General features: G+C 39.7%; 1 protein-coding gene across 1 annotated transcript in view; it reads left to right on the top strand.

Moving 5' to 3' along the window:
• LOC132405559 (protein diaphanous homolog 1) overlaps positions 1–11,678 on the top strand; it is a 116,147-nt gene extending 104,469 nt beyond the window's left edge. Inside the window, exon 10 of the mRNA XM_059990456.1 lies at positions 6,173–11,678. Coding sequence (XP_059846439.1) covers positions 6,173–6,342 — 170 coding nt within the window. The 3' untranslated portion in view covers positions 6,343–11,678. The remainder of the gene's footprint in view (positions 1–6,172) is intronic.
• The last annotated feature ends 4,779 nt before the right edge of the window (positions 11,679–16,457 follow it).

Below are 16,457 nucleotides of genomic sequence, written 5' to 3'. Positions count from 1 at the left end.
TATTAGTTGTAGGTATATGGTGATAGGTACCTTACCACCATAATGTCAATCCTAAATGCACAATTAGTTCAGCTTACAGTTATGAATTGCAGATTAATAGATGTTCGCCATTCTCAGTGGCAGATGTACACCTATCACATTTGAACTCTTGCAGAGATGGTCCCAGCTTATCAACTCTGAGCCTACTACAGCATCTTCCAACTTCATGTCGTGACACTAACATTATTAAGCACCTCATAGCACTTCACTAGATAATCAGCAAACTGTAATAATATAATAAGAACATTAATTTGGAAATAAGACAGATGACCATAAACTTTGGCAAAAATTGAAAATTTTAAGGTATCTTAAACAAAAAAATTGTTAGTGAAATACTGATGTTTAGAGAGGAATTCCAGAACTTTGTGTCTGAGTGGGTAAAGCAACAGATGTGAGTGACAGAATATAGGTCAGTGCAGCACAATACAGGCCCTCTGTACATGATGTTGTAATGACCCTTCAACTTACTATATGGTCAATCTAACCCTTTCTTCCCATCCAGCCCCCCTTTTTCATTCATCCTCATGTTGATCTAAGAATCTCTTAAGTGCCTCTAATGGGGATAGATGTCGAAGGCCATATAACCATAAGATATACAGTGGCATGCAAAAGTTTGGGCACCCTTGGTCAAAATTTCTGTTACTGTGAATAGTTAAGTGAGTAGAAGATGAACTGATGTCCAAAAGTCATGAAGTTAAAGAGGAAACATTCTTTTCAATATTTTAAGCAAGATTAGTGCATTGTTTTTGTTTTGTACAATTCTAGAGTGAAGAAAAGGAAAGGAGCACCATGCAAAAGTTTGAGCACCCCAAGAGATTTGAGCTCTCAGCTAATTTTTACCAAGGTCTCAGACCTTAATTAGCTTGTTAGGGCTATGGCTTGTTCACAGTCATTGTTAAGAAAGGCCCAGTGATGCAAATTTCAAAGCTTTATAAATACCCTGACTCCTCAAACCTTGTCCCAACAATCAGCAGCCATGGGCTCCTCTAAGCAGCTGCCTAGCTCTTTGAAAATTAAAATAAATGATGCCCACAAAGTAGGAGAAGGCTATAAGAAGATAGCAATATGTTTTCAGGTAGCCGTTTCCACAGTTCGTAATGTAATTAAGAAATGGCAGTTAACAGAATGGTGGAGGTCAAGTTGAGGTCTGGAAGACCAAGAAAACTTTCTGAGAGAACTGCTCGTAGAATTGCTGGAAAGGCACATCAAAACCCCTGTTTGACTGCAAAAGACCTTCAGGAAGATTTAGCAGACTCTGGAGTGGTGGGGCACTGTTCCACTGTGCAGCGACACTTGCACAAATATGACCTTCATGAAAGAGTCATCAGAAGAAAACCTTTCCTGCATCCTCACCACAAAATTCAGCATCAGAAGTCTGCAAAAGAACATCTAAACAAGCCTGATGCATTTTGGGAACAAGTCCTGTGAAGTTAAAATGGAACTTTTTGGCCACAATGAGCAATGGTATGTTTGGAGAAAAAAGGATGCAGAATGTCATGAAAAGAACACCTCTCCAACTGTTAAGCATGGGGGTGGATTGATCATACTTTGGGCTTGTGTTGCAGCCAGTGACATGGGGAACATTTCACTGGGAGAGGGAAGAATTAATTCAATTAAATACCAGCAAATTCTGGAAGCAAACGTCTCACCGTCTGTAAAAAAGCTGATGAAAAGAGAATGGCTTCTACAACAGGATAATGATCCTAAACACACCTGAAAATCCACAATGGACTACTCAAGAGGCGCAAGCTGAATGTTTTGCTTTGGCCTTCACAGTCCCCCAACCTAAACATCATCAAAAATCTGTGTATAGACCTCAAAAGAGCAGTGCGTGCAAGAAGGCCCAAGAATCTTACAGAACTAGAAGTCTTTTGCGAGGAGGAATGGGCGAAAATCCCCCAAACAAGAATTGAAAGACTTAGCTGGCTACAGAAAGCATCTACAAGCTGTGATACTTGCCAGAGGGGGTGCTACTAAGTACTGACCATACAGAGTGCCCAAACTTTTGCTTTGGGCCCTTTTCCATTTTTGTTATTTTGAAACTGTAAAAGATGGAGATAAAAAAGTAATCTTGCTTAAAATATTAAAGAAATGTGTCATCTTTAACTTTATGCCTTTTGGAAATCAGGTCATCTTTTACTCAGTTAGCTATTCACAGTAACAGAAATTTTGACCGGGGTGCCCAAACTTTTGCATGCCACTGTAGGAGCAAAGTAGGCCATTCAGCCCATCAAGTCTGCTCTGCCATTCAATCATGGGCTGATCCAATTCTTCCAGTCATCCCCACTCCACTGCCTTCTCCCCATACCCTTTGATGCCCTGGCTAATCAAGAACCTATCTCTCTGTGCCTTAAATGCACCCAATGACTTGGCCTCCACAGCCACTCATGGCAACATATTCCACAGATTTACCACCCTCTGACTGAAGTAACTTCTCTGCATTTCTGTTCTAAATGGACTTCTTCAGTTCTGAAGTCATGCCCTCTTGTCCTAGACTCCCCTACCATGGGAAATAATTTTGCTGTATCATTCGGCCTAGAAACATACAGAACATTTCTATGAGATCCCCCCCCCCCCCCCCTCACCATTCTCTTAAACTCCCAGGAATACAGCCCAAGAGTTGCCAGACGTTCTTTATACAGGTACCCTTTCATTCCTGGAATCATTCTCCTGAATCTTCTATGAACATTCTCCAATGCCAATATATTCTTTCTAAAATAAGGAGCCCAAAACTGCACAAAATATTCCAAGTGTGGTCTCACAAGTGCCTTACAGAGCTTCAACATCACATCCCTGCTCTTATATTCCATACCTCTAGAAATGAATGCCAACATTGCATTCGCCTTCTTCACCACCCACTCAACCTGGAGGTTAACCTTTAGGGTGTCTTGCACAAGACTCCCAAGTCTCTTTGTATCCCTGCATTTTGAATTCTCTCCCCATCTAAACAATAGTCTGCTTTTAGTGTCTTCTTTGATATTAGTTGGCAGCTTCCTCTCATAGTTTAAAAAAAATGCAAGGAAAAAGCGAAGTCCACTTACCCACTTACTTCACCAAAGCCAAAGCCCTACCACTCTGCTTCACACCACTCCATCAATGACAGCTCCTTTGATGACCACTCCACTAGGCAGTGACTCCCTGTTATGCCTGTATCTTTCCTGCTCTCCAACTCGTGATTGGTGCTCCGGTTATAGCCGAGTTCCCGCAAAGTTTTCCCCTTTTAAACTTTGCTCTTAGACCTGTGTGCCATTCCTCTCTCGGAGCTCTCCAACTCACGATTGGTGCTCCATTTAGTGAAGCATAGTGAGAAATTAACTTTACACTGTACTGTATGATCAACTGATCATTCTGACAAGAATGTATTGTCAGAATCTATATCAAATCTGACATCTGTCCTTCCCCCCCCATACAAGGATTACTTAATAGCAATTAGCTGCAAGAGTTTATTAATTTCCTTTACCCTCTTAGACCTCCTCCTGAACTGTTACTCATTTTATTTAATTCAGGAAAGCAATCTGTGTACCAGCTGATCCGATAAGCAGTTCATATAATTAACTGGTAATAGATCTATGCTAGAGAAGTAGATGCACTACATTGAAATGCCTGTCTGGTCATGGTATGCTCACTTTGCCAAGCATACATCTTCTGCTTGTTAAGCTGGTGCAGTGATCTCTCCATCCAAGAGGAACTGGTAAATCAGTATTGCTCACCAGGAATTTACAATATCGTTTTTGTCTCTGTAATATCTGGAATTAATATTGTTTGATATGCAATAACAGTATTTGGCTGAACATGCCTCTACAGTGATGAAATGTGAAGTACCTTGATGATTAAATAAGAGTTGCACAGAAGCCCAGATGCTGTGATTTGATTATGTATATTATTTGCTCTGCTATTTGGCTGATATAATCTTATGATTTTGTCCAATTTGTTATGGAAGCCAAGGACGGTGAGAATTTTTTCCCAAAATGGAGTGCTGTATGGTTTTGCTTACCTAAAATTGTTTCTCCTCCCCTACTCACAGTCTACCTCCCAGCATGTTTTACTGGCAGTATCTCTTAACAAATTGACAATGCCTGCATGTTATTTCCAACTCAGTGAGTATTGTGGTTAAAAGCAACCTCTATTTATATTGATTGTGAATTAACTTTGACAGGCCTCATCAGTGAAACAAATATAATTATTCACCTGCTCACCAAGAAGTGCTCATTACAAATTTCTTGATGTATGGCAATTAAATTGCATGGAATGATAGCGCTGTGTGTAAAAGGTTGGAGGGATAAAGCACAAGGGATTCTGCAGATGCTGAAAATTTGAAGTATACAACGCACACAAAATGTTAGAGGAGCTCAACAGGTGAAGTAGCATCTATGGCGAGGAATAAACTGTTGGTGTCAGGACATGATGAAGGGTTTTTTTCATTAGGTGGTGACACTATTTGCTAATAAGGGCAGTTAGCTCACTGAGGGTCACAACAAGCTTGTATAAGAATTTTTAATGCAGTCAACTGTAGGAGAATTTCTTAAGCCATTGAATTAAAGAATGTGATGTTGGCAAGAGCAGCGGATGCTAGTATGAACACCTCGCTTGATGAGGCAATTTAACATAAATTGATAAGTGCTGGTACTTTTAAGTCTTAATGAAGGTCTCAGCCTGAAACATTGAATATTTATTCTTCTCCGTAGATGCTGCCTGACCTGCTGAGTTCTTCCAGTATTTTGTGTATTGTATACCCATTGTAACTCATTGGATGTGTGTGTGTCCCAGATCAATTATTGCCAGAGATACAGTGATTACACCTAGAATTTCCCATTTAACTTTACAGTAATCAAAAATAATGTCATTGTTGTCAGCTTCATCTGTAATATTTGGTTGCCAGTTGTCGTCTTATGGTTATCAGAGTTGACAGTAAGTTGTGATTGTTTTAAGGTTTCTAACTTGTGAGACCATGGATCTGCGCCCTCTCTAGGGCGCAGGCCTGGGCAAGGTTGAATGGAAGATCAGCAGATGCCCATGCAGCGAGTCTCCCCTCCCCATACCACTGATGTTGCCCAAGGGAAGGGTAAGGGCCAATACAGCTTAGCACCAGTGTCGTCGCAGGAGTTGCCAGAAAGGGGTTAAAGGCAACGTTTGGACTGCCTTAGGGACTCCAGCTCCAGATTTGTCCTCAGGGTTTATTCCCTAAGTCTTTCCCATGAGTGGGTATGGCCGCAAGACAGCGGAGGTTTAAAGTCAGAGTTTTCCCTCTCTTAAATGGACTGCCTTTCCAGGCTGATGAAGCACTAGCTTTAAGGCGCCAGGACCCACCTTCGCCCCTTCTCCTGTCAGTAGAAACATTTCCGCCAGGCTTCAAGGCTAAGCCACACGAGAAAGCCAGGAGTTGAGCTTGGTTGTCAGAGGCTATTTGAGGCACGTGCCATGAGGATCACTTTTAGGTAGTGGGAGCTTGTCCCCACCACCACCCCTTGGCTTGACAACCTTGGAACCTCTACCTGGTACTGATCCCAATATCACTTCTGTCATATTGAGATCTCCATGGAGTCACAGCTCCAACTGCAAAGACTACAGAGTTCTACATGCAGTGTCCTCTTTATTATTATATACCTCCTGTGCCTAATAAAGTGGCCTCTAGGTATAGGTGCTGCAGTCCATCCAGTTCAAGGTTCAATGTGTTGTGCATTCAGAGGGTTTCTTCTGCATACTGTTGTTGTAACAAGAGGTTATTTAAGTCACCTTCCTGTCAGCTTGAACTAATCTAGTCATTCTCCTCTGACCTCTCTCATTAACAAAGCATTTTTGCCCACAGAACTACTGCTCACAGGATTTTCTTTTTTTGTTTCTCGCACCATTCTCTGATCTCTAGAGACCTCTAGAGCTGTGTGTGAGAATCCCAGGAGATCATGGTTTCTGACCACCCTGTCAAAGTCACTTTGATCACATTTCATCCCCAATCTGATGCTTACCTGAATAATAATTAAATCTCTTGACCATTTCTGCATGTTTTTATGCCTTGAACTGCTGCCACATGATTGGCTGATTATTTTTCTATTAATGAGCAGGTGGTTGGGTGTACCTAATAAAGTCACCGGTAAGTGTATTTTGCAATGACATCCTTTGTTTACTGTTTCTGCAGCTAATCGAAGAGGCAATGCTATGACGTCTGTTCTTGCCAAAGAACTCACCAAGGATGATGCCATCAGTCAAACTGTAAGTAAAAAACAGAAGATGGCGGAAGAGAAAAATGTCGTGCCACCAGTGGAAAAAGATGAGATGCTGGAAGACATTCTCACCCGCTCCAACTAAATCCATAGGAAGTATCTGGAATTTACAGTACAGTGCCATAAAGCCAATGCTTTGGAATGATGCTTGTTTAAACTCTGAATCTGAATGTGCTACAGTTGAATTTTTTTTTCTGGACTAGTATCTCACCTGGAAACAATGGCACTACCCCAAGAGTACACAGGTGATTTTTCTTTATGTAGATCTAAAACAGATGTGAGGATTTGGGGTATTGAGCAGAATGGTTGAGATGCCAATGCATAATACAGTTTCTAAATATTGGTTTTAGCACTGCTGCAGTGCAGGTTTTGTCTTGAAGAGCCAAAATGGTTTTCCATTGGTTATTTGTTCTTACCTTTACAACATATCATTGATTTCCATCTTTGGGTTTTATTCTTGACTGGTTACTGAGATTTAAACAAAAAATTGCACATCAAACTCATGGGCCACTTAAAATAAATTGCTAGGTCTCAATATGCACATTATTAATGTTGTACAATATTTTAGTTTGATTGTGACTGCTTCCTGTATCATAGACCACAAGTGGAAATTAATATTGTACACAGTATAAAACCTGATAATGCATTGAAGTGTGAATTGAAGTATGAATACCACATAATGAATTATAATGGGGAAAAAAGAACAAATCTGTTTATGTGGACAGCTAAAATGCTTTCACTATTAATGACAGTCAGAATGTTACACAGCAGAAACCAGATTTGTTTTAGCAGTTTTCAAAAGTAAGCTAGAAAATAACCTTTAAGTATTACTGCTTCTTTATTAATACTTTTCTCATCCCTCTTCTCACTCAGTTTGTTGTCGTGGGACAGGCAATTTGAAAATGGTATGTTTCTTGCTTTTGCACATGGACTTTCTTAGAACTGCTCAGTGCACAACATGGGATCATTTCCACTGTGGTAAAGATCACAAGTTGGAACTGTCATGGTTGACAGAGGGAGGAATAATAAATGTTATGGTGCCAAAAGGGGAGATACTACCTTAAAATCCAGTGGTTAAATCATTATTTCATTCAAATGTAGTATAGGAAAAAATTTTCTAGTGATTAGGTCAAGTTTAATGTTCCAAGCAGTTCACTCTAGGAGTTTAGGTGTTCTTCTTGCACCTTTTTAGTGGTGAAATCTAAAGGACAAACAGCTCCTGAAGTACTATTGTGTTCCTATGTGATATTTCATCAGTTTCATTCAAATGAAAATTTATTAAAGCATGATTTCTGCTCCATTTGTTAATGCTAACATCCTTCAAGTTTGAACATTTTCATGCAGACAAGGATTTTTTTAGACAAACTATAGACATATCTATTGTTAAGTTGCAATTCTCAAGACTTCCTGCAAAAATATTATTAGATCTTCAAGGGCCATTCTTTCCACCATGGATGAAAACTGCAGATCCACATTATGGGTAATTCATAATTGGGAAATGGAAATGAACCAGCAAAATTACCTCATAAGTTCTGATTATTAGGAAACAGCTAAAAGGAGACTAGAACTGAACTATAAGGTGTGTTTATTATTTTTCGGTAAAGGTTTATCATGTTGAATTGATGTCGATCAATAATCCATGCAGATTGCACAGGAGCAGCTGATAATGAATTTGAGGTGGGCTTGAAGTCCCAATTGAAATAAAGTACTGCTGTATCTATTCTATTTTAATCTCTGCTGAGACGCATCTGACTGAAGTAATGGAGTTGTCTTCAGATTCATAGGATTTTACTACTGTAAGTGTAGACAAACTTTGGGCATTTATTGCCAGATGTATTTGCTGTGCCTGTCTTATTCTGTTCTATATAACATCTTTGAAAATATCCTTTGAGCATTTGTATGTTCATATCACGACCCATTAACCACCACCTTCTAGTAGAAGAAATTCCTACAGAATTTATTTTTTATATAAAAAGAACTGAAGAAATCGAACCTTTGTGCTTTAGAGAATCCTCCTATATTTTAAATAAATGCACGCTTGAGCTATTCTGGCTGAGGAAAAAAAACATTAAATACTTTGCCAAGGAGTTGTGTTGCAAACAGCCACTGCCTGCTAACCTACACAGACTAATTCTATTTCTTGACAGTGTTGTCATCCAAATATTAGCAACTGATGCCTTTTCACCAGTGCCTGGACCAGTTTAAACAAAATACCTTCCATTAACAAAAATCTATGTTTGCACTCTTTTATAAAATTGGTGTATTTGAAAACATTTGCAAATAATTCTTAAAAATCTCTGAAAAATGGTTGATGTAGTCCTTTTTACAGCAATAGACAATGAAAAGGAAATCTCGCATCATTTCCCACTAAGCCTGTGCAACAAGCCCAACAGACTTCTTCACCTTTCATACAAGTTCACTGATCAAGCACCACAGATTTCCATTACCTCTCCAAGGTCACTAGAAAAAGAGAGGCCAGTATCGGAGTAATAAGACACCTTTTGACTCAGTGGCGATGGTTATGACACACTTAAGTCTGACTTGAGCAAATTCAATTGTTTCATACAATCCCACAAGTAGATGCGGGTTTGAATAATAGTCAACATGAATACTCAGTGTAATACCAAATGTAGTATTTGAGAACAGATGCAAATGAAATTTTTCCCCATTTTTGATCAGTTCTATTTGCTAGGTAACTTGTATTGTCTTGAAATAATTTTTCCCCTGAGTTGAAACAACTTCAGTTGTCTCTTGATCTTCAGTGTACTAATCCATGTTTAGATAAATTTACACTATGAAGTTCCATCAACACTTGGAATAATGTTTTCATAAATGTTACACAATCCTGGTGAATCTGGACTTTACATACATATTTTCTCTGTGCAAATCATGCCCCTTGCTTAGTTGCTCTGTGATGTCTGAAGGTAATGTGTTAATTCTGTGCCAGTATCTTTGTTCCTGTTTAGATCAGAACAGTGTCTGCAGCCTTGCTGTCCAGATAATCAGGTGATGCACGTGGTACTATGGCAACATGGGGTTCCCAACCAGGGAACACCGATTAGACTGACCCCTTGCTTAATGGTATTGGTCCTTGGCAAATCACCCAATAATAATAAAATTGAGCAAATGTTTACAAATGGATATCAGATGCTACGAAATTAGTGCATATTCTGTTCATTGTGCATGTTTTATCTTCATGTCTATGGGAAGCTGATGGTGTTGTTGATATCTATGTATCAGCAGCCAAGTTTAATTATTATTAGCACATCTGAAGCACTGGTTTTTATAATAACTCGAGTCTATAGATTGCTATGTAACTGTGCAAATGGTAGCACACTGGCTTCTACCTTAATTCAGACTCTTGAGTCTTTATGCACAGGAGATGTTCAGGAATGGTGTTTTCTCAGGGTGGATTAAACCGTAGTCCAGCTTACATAAAGATTGTTCCCTTTCTGTTTAAAGTGTCCCTGCTCCGTTCTGAAAGGTGTTAGTATGAGCATTTAGCAATGACAGTCCTTACAGCACCTTTCCCAGGTCTAGAAATGAGCAAGTCCTGCTGCAAGCATCAGTACTAAGATTTTGTGTTACCCCCAAGACCTCTACACACTGATCACAGGATATGCCAGACTGCATCAAGAACCTGCACTAAGTGATGTGAAAGTCCTGCTGAAACTTATGAACCTGTAAATATAGCTATGGTTGACTTAAGTTATTGAGTTCTTGAGTTCAAATGTTCTTAAGTACTTTAGGACAGAGGTAACCATAAGAAACTGTGGTATAAAAATAAGAATTAATCTCAGTATAATTACAAATGTGTTCATTATGCAGGTGGGTGTTGCAGGAAGAAACCTTAGACAACTTGTTAATCATTCTAATTGTTGCTCTTTGAAAGAGCAAGACTAAGTGCATTTAATGTAAGTGAGAGTCCTGTAGGTTTACACACTTAGTTACTGCATTTTATTCACTAATTTAGATTATAGATAATTTCACATCATGGTTATGTATTATTGGTGCCTGGGCTGGCATTATTTTATTGCATTTAAAGATGGGCAGAGGATTCATCATTTTTATAGAGTTTAAATTGTTATTTAACTTCCTACATCTATTTCATAATATGCAAATTATTTAAATCTGCTTAATCCAGCTCCTTTTTCCCGGACATGCATAATCTAGTGGAAGTTGCTGGTCAGCTGATTATGAATTTTTATTGCTCTTGAGAAAGAATGTCACATTCCCAGTTTGTGGATTTTTTTTTGTATTTAAGATGACCACAGTGTTGTGAATTTTATTTTCCCGTCTTAATATTTTAGAATCATGGTTCAGGAAATTAACCTGTGTAGAGCACGCTGTGTTTCTGAGGAAACAACCAGATTGATGTTATTTCTTGGCACTGTAATCACGTAAAGATTAGACTACAAAACTGAGAGCAGGTTTACGAAAAATGCACCAAGTGACCTTGTACTTCATTAGCCGTGGCAGAGGAGTGGGGTTGTGAGGAGGAACGGAACTCTGAATTATTTTCTGTAGGCACGTACCTCTCTGTTCCATGTCTCTTCCTACAACTAAAAAGCACTCAATGGAAAGTTAATGCAGTGTGATTAAGTAATGTAATAGTAGTGACTCGATGATAGAGTAATGTAAACTGCCTAAGAAGTCACTGCTCCCGTCATCAGCTTTGGTGTGTGGTTCTCAATATTACTAAGATATGGCATCAAGACTACCTGTTAAGATATCTAATTGTTACTTGGGTCCAATTGAAAAGAAAATTCATTAGGAACTAGATAATATAAGCAATTACAGCATTTCCAAATGCTTTATTATTTGTCCAGGGGTAACATGTGCAGATTGATATTCAGTGTTATGTTGCTCGGGGATATATATATATATATGTAGAAGTATTTGTCAAACCACTTTTTTTTTCTTTGTAATGGAGATTGTCCCTCTACACTTTGCCTATAAGTAGATTTGCAAGTCAGAGAGGAGGCTGATGGCTGGAAACTCCCACAAGGATGCTCTATATATCAGTAATAGGGTTAGTTCCTTTCCATGTTACCTTGTCACATTATCACTGGAATGCAAGGGTTAAATGTACATTATTTGTCCTTTGCACTGTCAATGGAACTGGAAGTTAAATGAATGTCTGTTTTGTAAAACAACTTGGAAGTAGTTGTTCAGAATGTTTGCAATAAGAAAAGTAAGCCCTCATACATTTGTGTCTTTGTGCAGACACAAGGGCTAAAAGCTCTGAGGCTCTGTCTGCTGGGATTGCTTTGAAAATGGCAATATAAAATATAGTGTTTCTTTTTCTCTGAAGAATTTTTTTAATGGAAATTAATTTCTTTTTGCGTTGGAACATAATTTTATTAAATGTGTGATTCAGATTGTAAATAAAGAACTATTCTATCAAATTGCACTGTTGTACTTTGGACTGTGGTGTCTTATTGCCTGATTGTCTTTAAGGCTGGTGTAAGAATGAACATGGAACATAGAACAGTATAACGTGTGCCCTTTGGCCCTTGATGCTGCACTGAACTTTGAACCTTATCTACAATCAATTGATCAAACCCTTCCCTCCTACATAGTTCTCCATTGTTCTATCATCCATGTACTTATCTATTAAATGCCGCTGGTGTATCATTCTCTTTCATTTCCCCTAGCAGTGCTTTCCAAGTACCCACCCACCCTCTGTGTAAAAATACTGACATCCCCCTCCCCTATACTTTCCTCCAATCACCATAAAATTATGCATCTTGAATTAATCATTTACACCATGAGAAAAAGTCTGGCTACCCCCATGATCAATGCCTCATCATCTTGTACAACTCTATCAAGTCATGAGTAGGGCAATATAATCAAAGGGTGAATTATTGAAACTGGTGCACACCAAGAGACCAGACAAAGCTGATCTACCTGAACAGGATTTATACACTTCTCTATGTTCATGCTTACAAAGAAAACTTAATATCAGTAAAACTTGGTTTTGGATACTGAATAAAAAAATTATCTGTAAGTCTACCTTAAATCTAATCTCAGCCAGAACAATAGTGGCTATGATAACATAATAAGCTTCAGTAACACAAGAAGTTCTGAAGGTGCTGGAAATTCAGATTAACACACCCAAAATGCTGGAGGAACACAGCAAGTCAAGCAGTCATATGGAGAAGAATAATCAGTCAACATTTCAGGCTGAGAGTCTTCATTAGGAATCAAACCTTCTGTACCTAGGTGCATCCCAATCTCCGATAAACCTTATGATGACGGGGAACCATTCACATTAGCACCAGCTGTATCCAGAAGGTTACCACCAGTTATTAACCATCTGTATTCCTACCCCTTCAACAGCTGGTTTCTTCCATATGGTGATCATTGCTGAGCCATTTGTTACAGCGTTGGCACTTACACTCTTGCTCCTCTCCCATCAGTATTCTATACTTGGTGGCAATTTTATTAGGTACACCTGCTTGTTAATGAAAATATCTAATCAGCCAATCATGTGACAGCGACTTAATGCATAAAAGCATGCAGACATGATCAAGAGGTTCAATTGTCCAGACCAAACATCAGAATGGCAAAGAAATGTGATATAAGTGGCTTTGTTGTGGAATGATTGTTGGTGTCTGATGGAGTGGTTTGAGTATCTTAGAAACTGCTGATCTCCTGGGATTTTCACACACAACAATCTAGAGTTTGCAGAGAATGGTGTAAAAACCAAAAAGCATCCAGTGAGCAGGATTTTGAGTGAAAATGCCTTGTTTATGAGAGAGGTTAGAGGAAATTGGCCAGACTGGTTCAAGCTGACAAAAAGGTAACAGAAGCTCAAATAACCACACAATGCACAGCACATGAAGTGGACAGGCTACAAAAGCAGAAGATCATAGCAGGTACCACTCCTGTACCTAATGAAGTGGCCAGAGTGTATGCGATTTGCTGTTGGGTGGCTGGTATTGCCAAAATATTCAATGTCACCACCATCGCCTCCAATCTTGTCTATTTGCAGGATTTTGACCTTATCTACATTTGCACATTTTGCTGCTAAAGGGAACCCTCAGAACATTTTCTTTGTTATTCTCTTCAATTACCCACATTCTGCAAGTGGGTTTGATATTCACTGTGGGATTTTATTCTTAAATCACAATATAATCATCATTGGTCATACCAACTAGAAGACGGCATCCATCATTAATAATCCCCCTTCTCATTACTACCATCAGGGAGTAGGTACAATAGCCTGAAGACCCACACTCAACACTTTTAAGAACAGCTTCTACTCCTGCACTATCAAATTTCTGAATGGCCCACAAATTTTTTGTTAGTTATGGAATTTTTTTATATATATTGCACTGTATCTTAACCAGAAAGCAGCAAATGTCACATCATATATCAGTAGTAATAAAGCTGATTCTGACTTGGATGTGAAACACTGGTGCTACGTGATATCAGTAGTGCAACCTTATTGTCATCTGACTGTTCATATATACAACTAAACAAAACAATGTTCCTCAGGACAACGAAGCACCCACAATACATAAAAGAAAAATATTACCACAAAAAGTTATAAAATTTCATTCAAAATGCATGTGAAGTGCACGGCACAAGTAAACAGTTCACTGTTGTAATGATGAAACCTCAGTGGTGACAGGGTGTCCATTAGTCTCACAACCTGGGGAAGAAGCTGTTACCCAGTCTGGCAGTCCTGGTCTTGATGCTCCTGTAGCTCATTCCTGACCGTAGTGGGTCAAAGAGATTTTGAGAGTAGTGGTAGGAATCTTCCACAGTCTGAGGGAAGAAGCTGCTACCCAATCTGGCAATCCTAGACCTGATGCTCCTGTATCTCCTTCCTGATGGCAGTGAGTTAAAGAGATTGAGGGATGAGTGGTAGGATCCTCAACAATGCTTTGGGCCCCTTGTATACAATTCTTTTGAACTTTGAAATTGGTTCTCATGGACCAAGATACAGTGAAAACCTTTGTTTTGCATGCCATCCATACAGATGATTTCATTACCATGGTGCACTGAATGTCTCCCCTTCCTTTAAATTTGAATGTTCTCAGAAGGGGCAAAGTAGAATAGATTGTGGATATCAGAAATTAATAGAAAATGCTGGAAGTCTTGTCCAGATGGCACTACTGTTAACTAATGGTCATAGAGTACCGTAGCTATACAGTATGGAACAGGCTCTTCAGCCCAACTCATCCATGCTGACATTGAACCTCGCAGAGCTTGTCCTATTTGCTTATATTTGGCCCATAACCATCTAATTTTTACTAAAAGTCTTTTAAATGTTCTAATTGTACCTCCTGCTACCCCTTCCTCTGACAGTTGGTGCCATATCTCTGCCTCCCTCTGTTTTGAAAATCATGCCCCCTTAAATCTTCCCTCTCATCTTTAACCCATGCCCTCTAGCTTTAGACTTGCCTACCCTGAGGATATGACTATGTCCATCTACCTCATCTGTGCCTTTCATGTTTTGATAAGCCAGATTGGTCATCAAACTGAGAATTGTACACAAAGAGACTGAAGCATTGTTGAGGATCCCTGCCACCATTCCACAATCTCTTTGACCTACTGCCATCAAGAAAGAGGTACAGGAGCATCAGGACTAGGACTGTCAGACTAGGCATCAGCTTCTTCCCTCAGGCTGTGAGACTAATGAATACCTTGCCACCATGACATCTCATCAATAGGACAGTGAGCTGTTCACTGTTTACCTGTGCTGTGCACGACATACACATTGAATTATATATTATTAACTTATTTGTGGTAATATTTTGTGTTATGTGCTGTGTGTGTTGTATGGATTGTGGGTGCACCGTGGTCTGGAGGAATGTAGTTTTGTTTGGTCATGTATGTGTACAGTCAGATGACAATAAACTTGAACTTGAATTGTGAATGATTTCTGTCGTCAAGTTAAAGCAGTAACTGATTCTTTTCCCAAGTTTCTAACGTGGTGCCAGTGTTAGCTGAATGTTGTTTGAGAATGGGGTATCCCACTATTACAATCACTGGTTGTTTGTGAATCAGTGTGCATATCAGTGAAATCTAGGCAAGTGAGGACCGGGCTTAGTAGCACAGTGAAAACCCATCTCTGGAGACAGACTGTCAACTCATATCTTTTATAAGCATACCAGCTCTCATAGTCATCATGAGACCACCTTATCACTTGTAAAAATGCAGTTCCTTCATCTCTGCCACATCTCTTCCTAAACTGAAGCTTTTCCAGATCATCAGAGATGTCCTCCTCCTTCAAAGAGAAGGGATTTCCTACCTCTATTGTTGATGCTGCCCTCACCTGCATCTCCTTTTCCCAGACATCATCTCTTGCACTATCTTCCCATTGCTTTAACAGAGATAGAGTTCCTCTTGTTCTCACCTGCCACTCAAGAGCCTTTGCATCCAGCACAGCATTCTTCACTAATTGCAATATTTTCAACACGATCCTACCACCAAACATATCCTTGTTTTCTGCAGGGATCACTTTCTCCATGATTCACTTGTCCATTTGTTACTCTGCACTTAGCTCCCACTTGGTACTTATCCCTCAAACCAAAGAAATGCTACACCTGCCCTTTCATTTTCTCCCTCACAACCATCCAAACAGACCTAGCAGGTGAGGCAACACTTCACCTGTGAGTCTGTCAGGGCCATCTACTGTTTCTTGTGTGGCCACCTGTACATCAGTCAGTGAAGCACAACGCAGACTGGGTGACCACTTTGTGGAACACTTTCAGTTTATTCCTGGTAGTCCTATCCTCATTCCTATTCCAACATATTGGTCCGTAGTCTCCTCTTCTGCCATGATGAGTCCATTGGCAGGTTGGAGGATCATGGAGGACCATTCCCCAAACTGAATGCCCTTTTACCCCTTCTCCTCTCCTTCCCTCCCCTGACCTGCTTATCAGCTGCCCCGGTAGCGCTCCTCCTTTCCTTCCACTCATGACACACTCTCCTTCCAATTAGATTCCTTCTTCTTCAGCCCTTTACCATTTCCACATCACCTCCCAGCATCTCACTTCAACCCCCTTCCCTCTCCCAACCACCTTCCCCCTCACCCAGTCCCATGTGTGTGGGACTATCACGTCCCAGTGTGTACTCCTTCCCCTCCCCACACCTTCCTATTCCAGCCTTTTACCCCTTCCTTAGCAAACTTGATGAAGAGTCTTGGCCCAAAGCTTCAACACTTCATTCCTTTGCATAGATGCT

This window comes from Hypanus sabinus, chromosome 15, assembly GCF_030144855.1.
Source record: "Hypanus sabinus isolate sHypSab1 chromosome 15, sHypSab1.hap1, whole genome shotgun sequence".
NCBI classification, from domain to species: Eukaryota; Metazoa; Chordata; class Chondrichthyes; order Myliobatiformes; family Dasyatidae; genus Hypanus; species Hypanus sabinus.
This window is presented reverse-complemented; position numbering and strand designations above follow the sequence as displayed.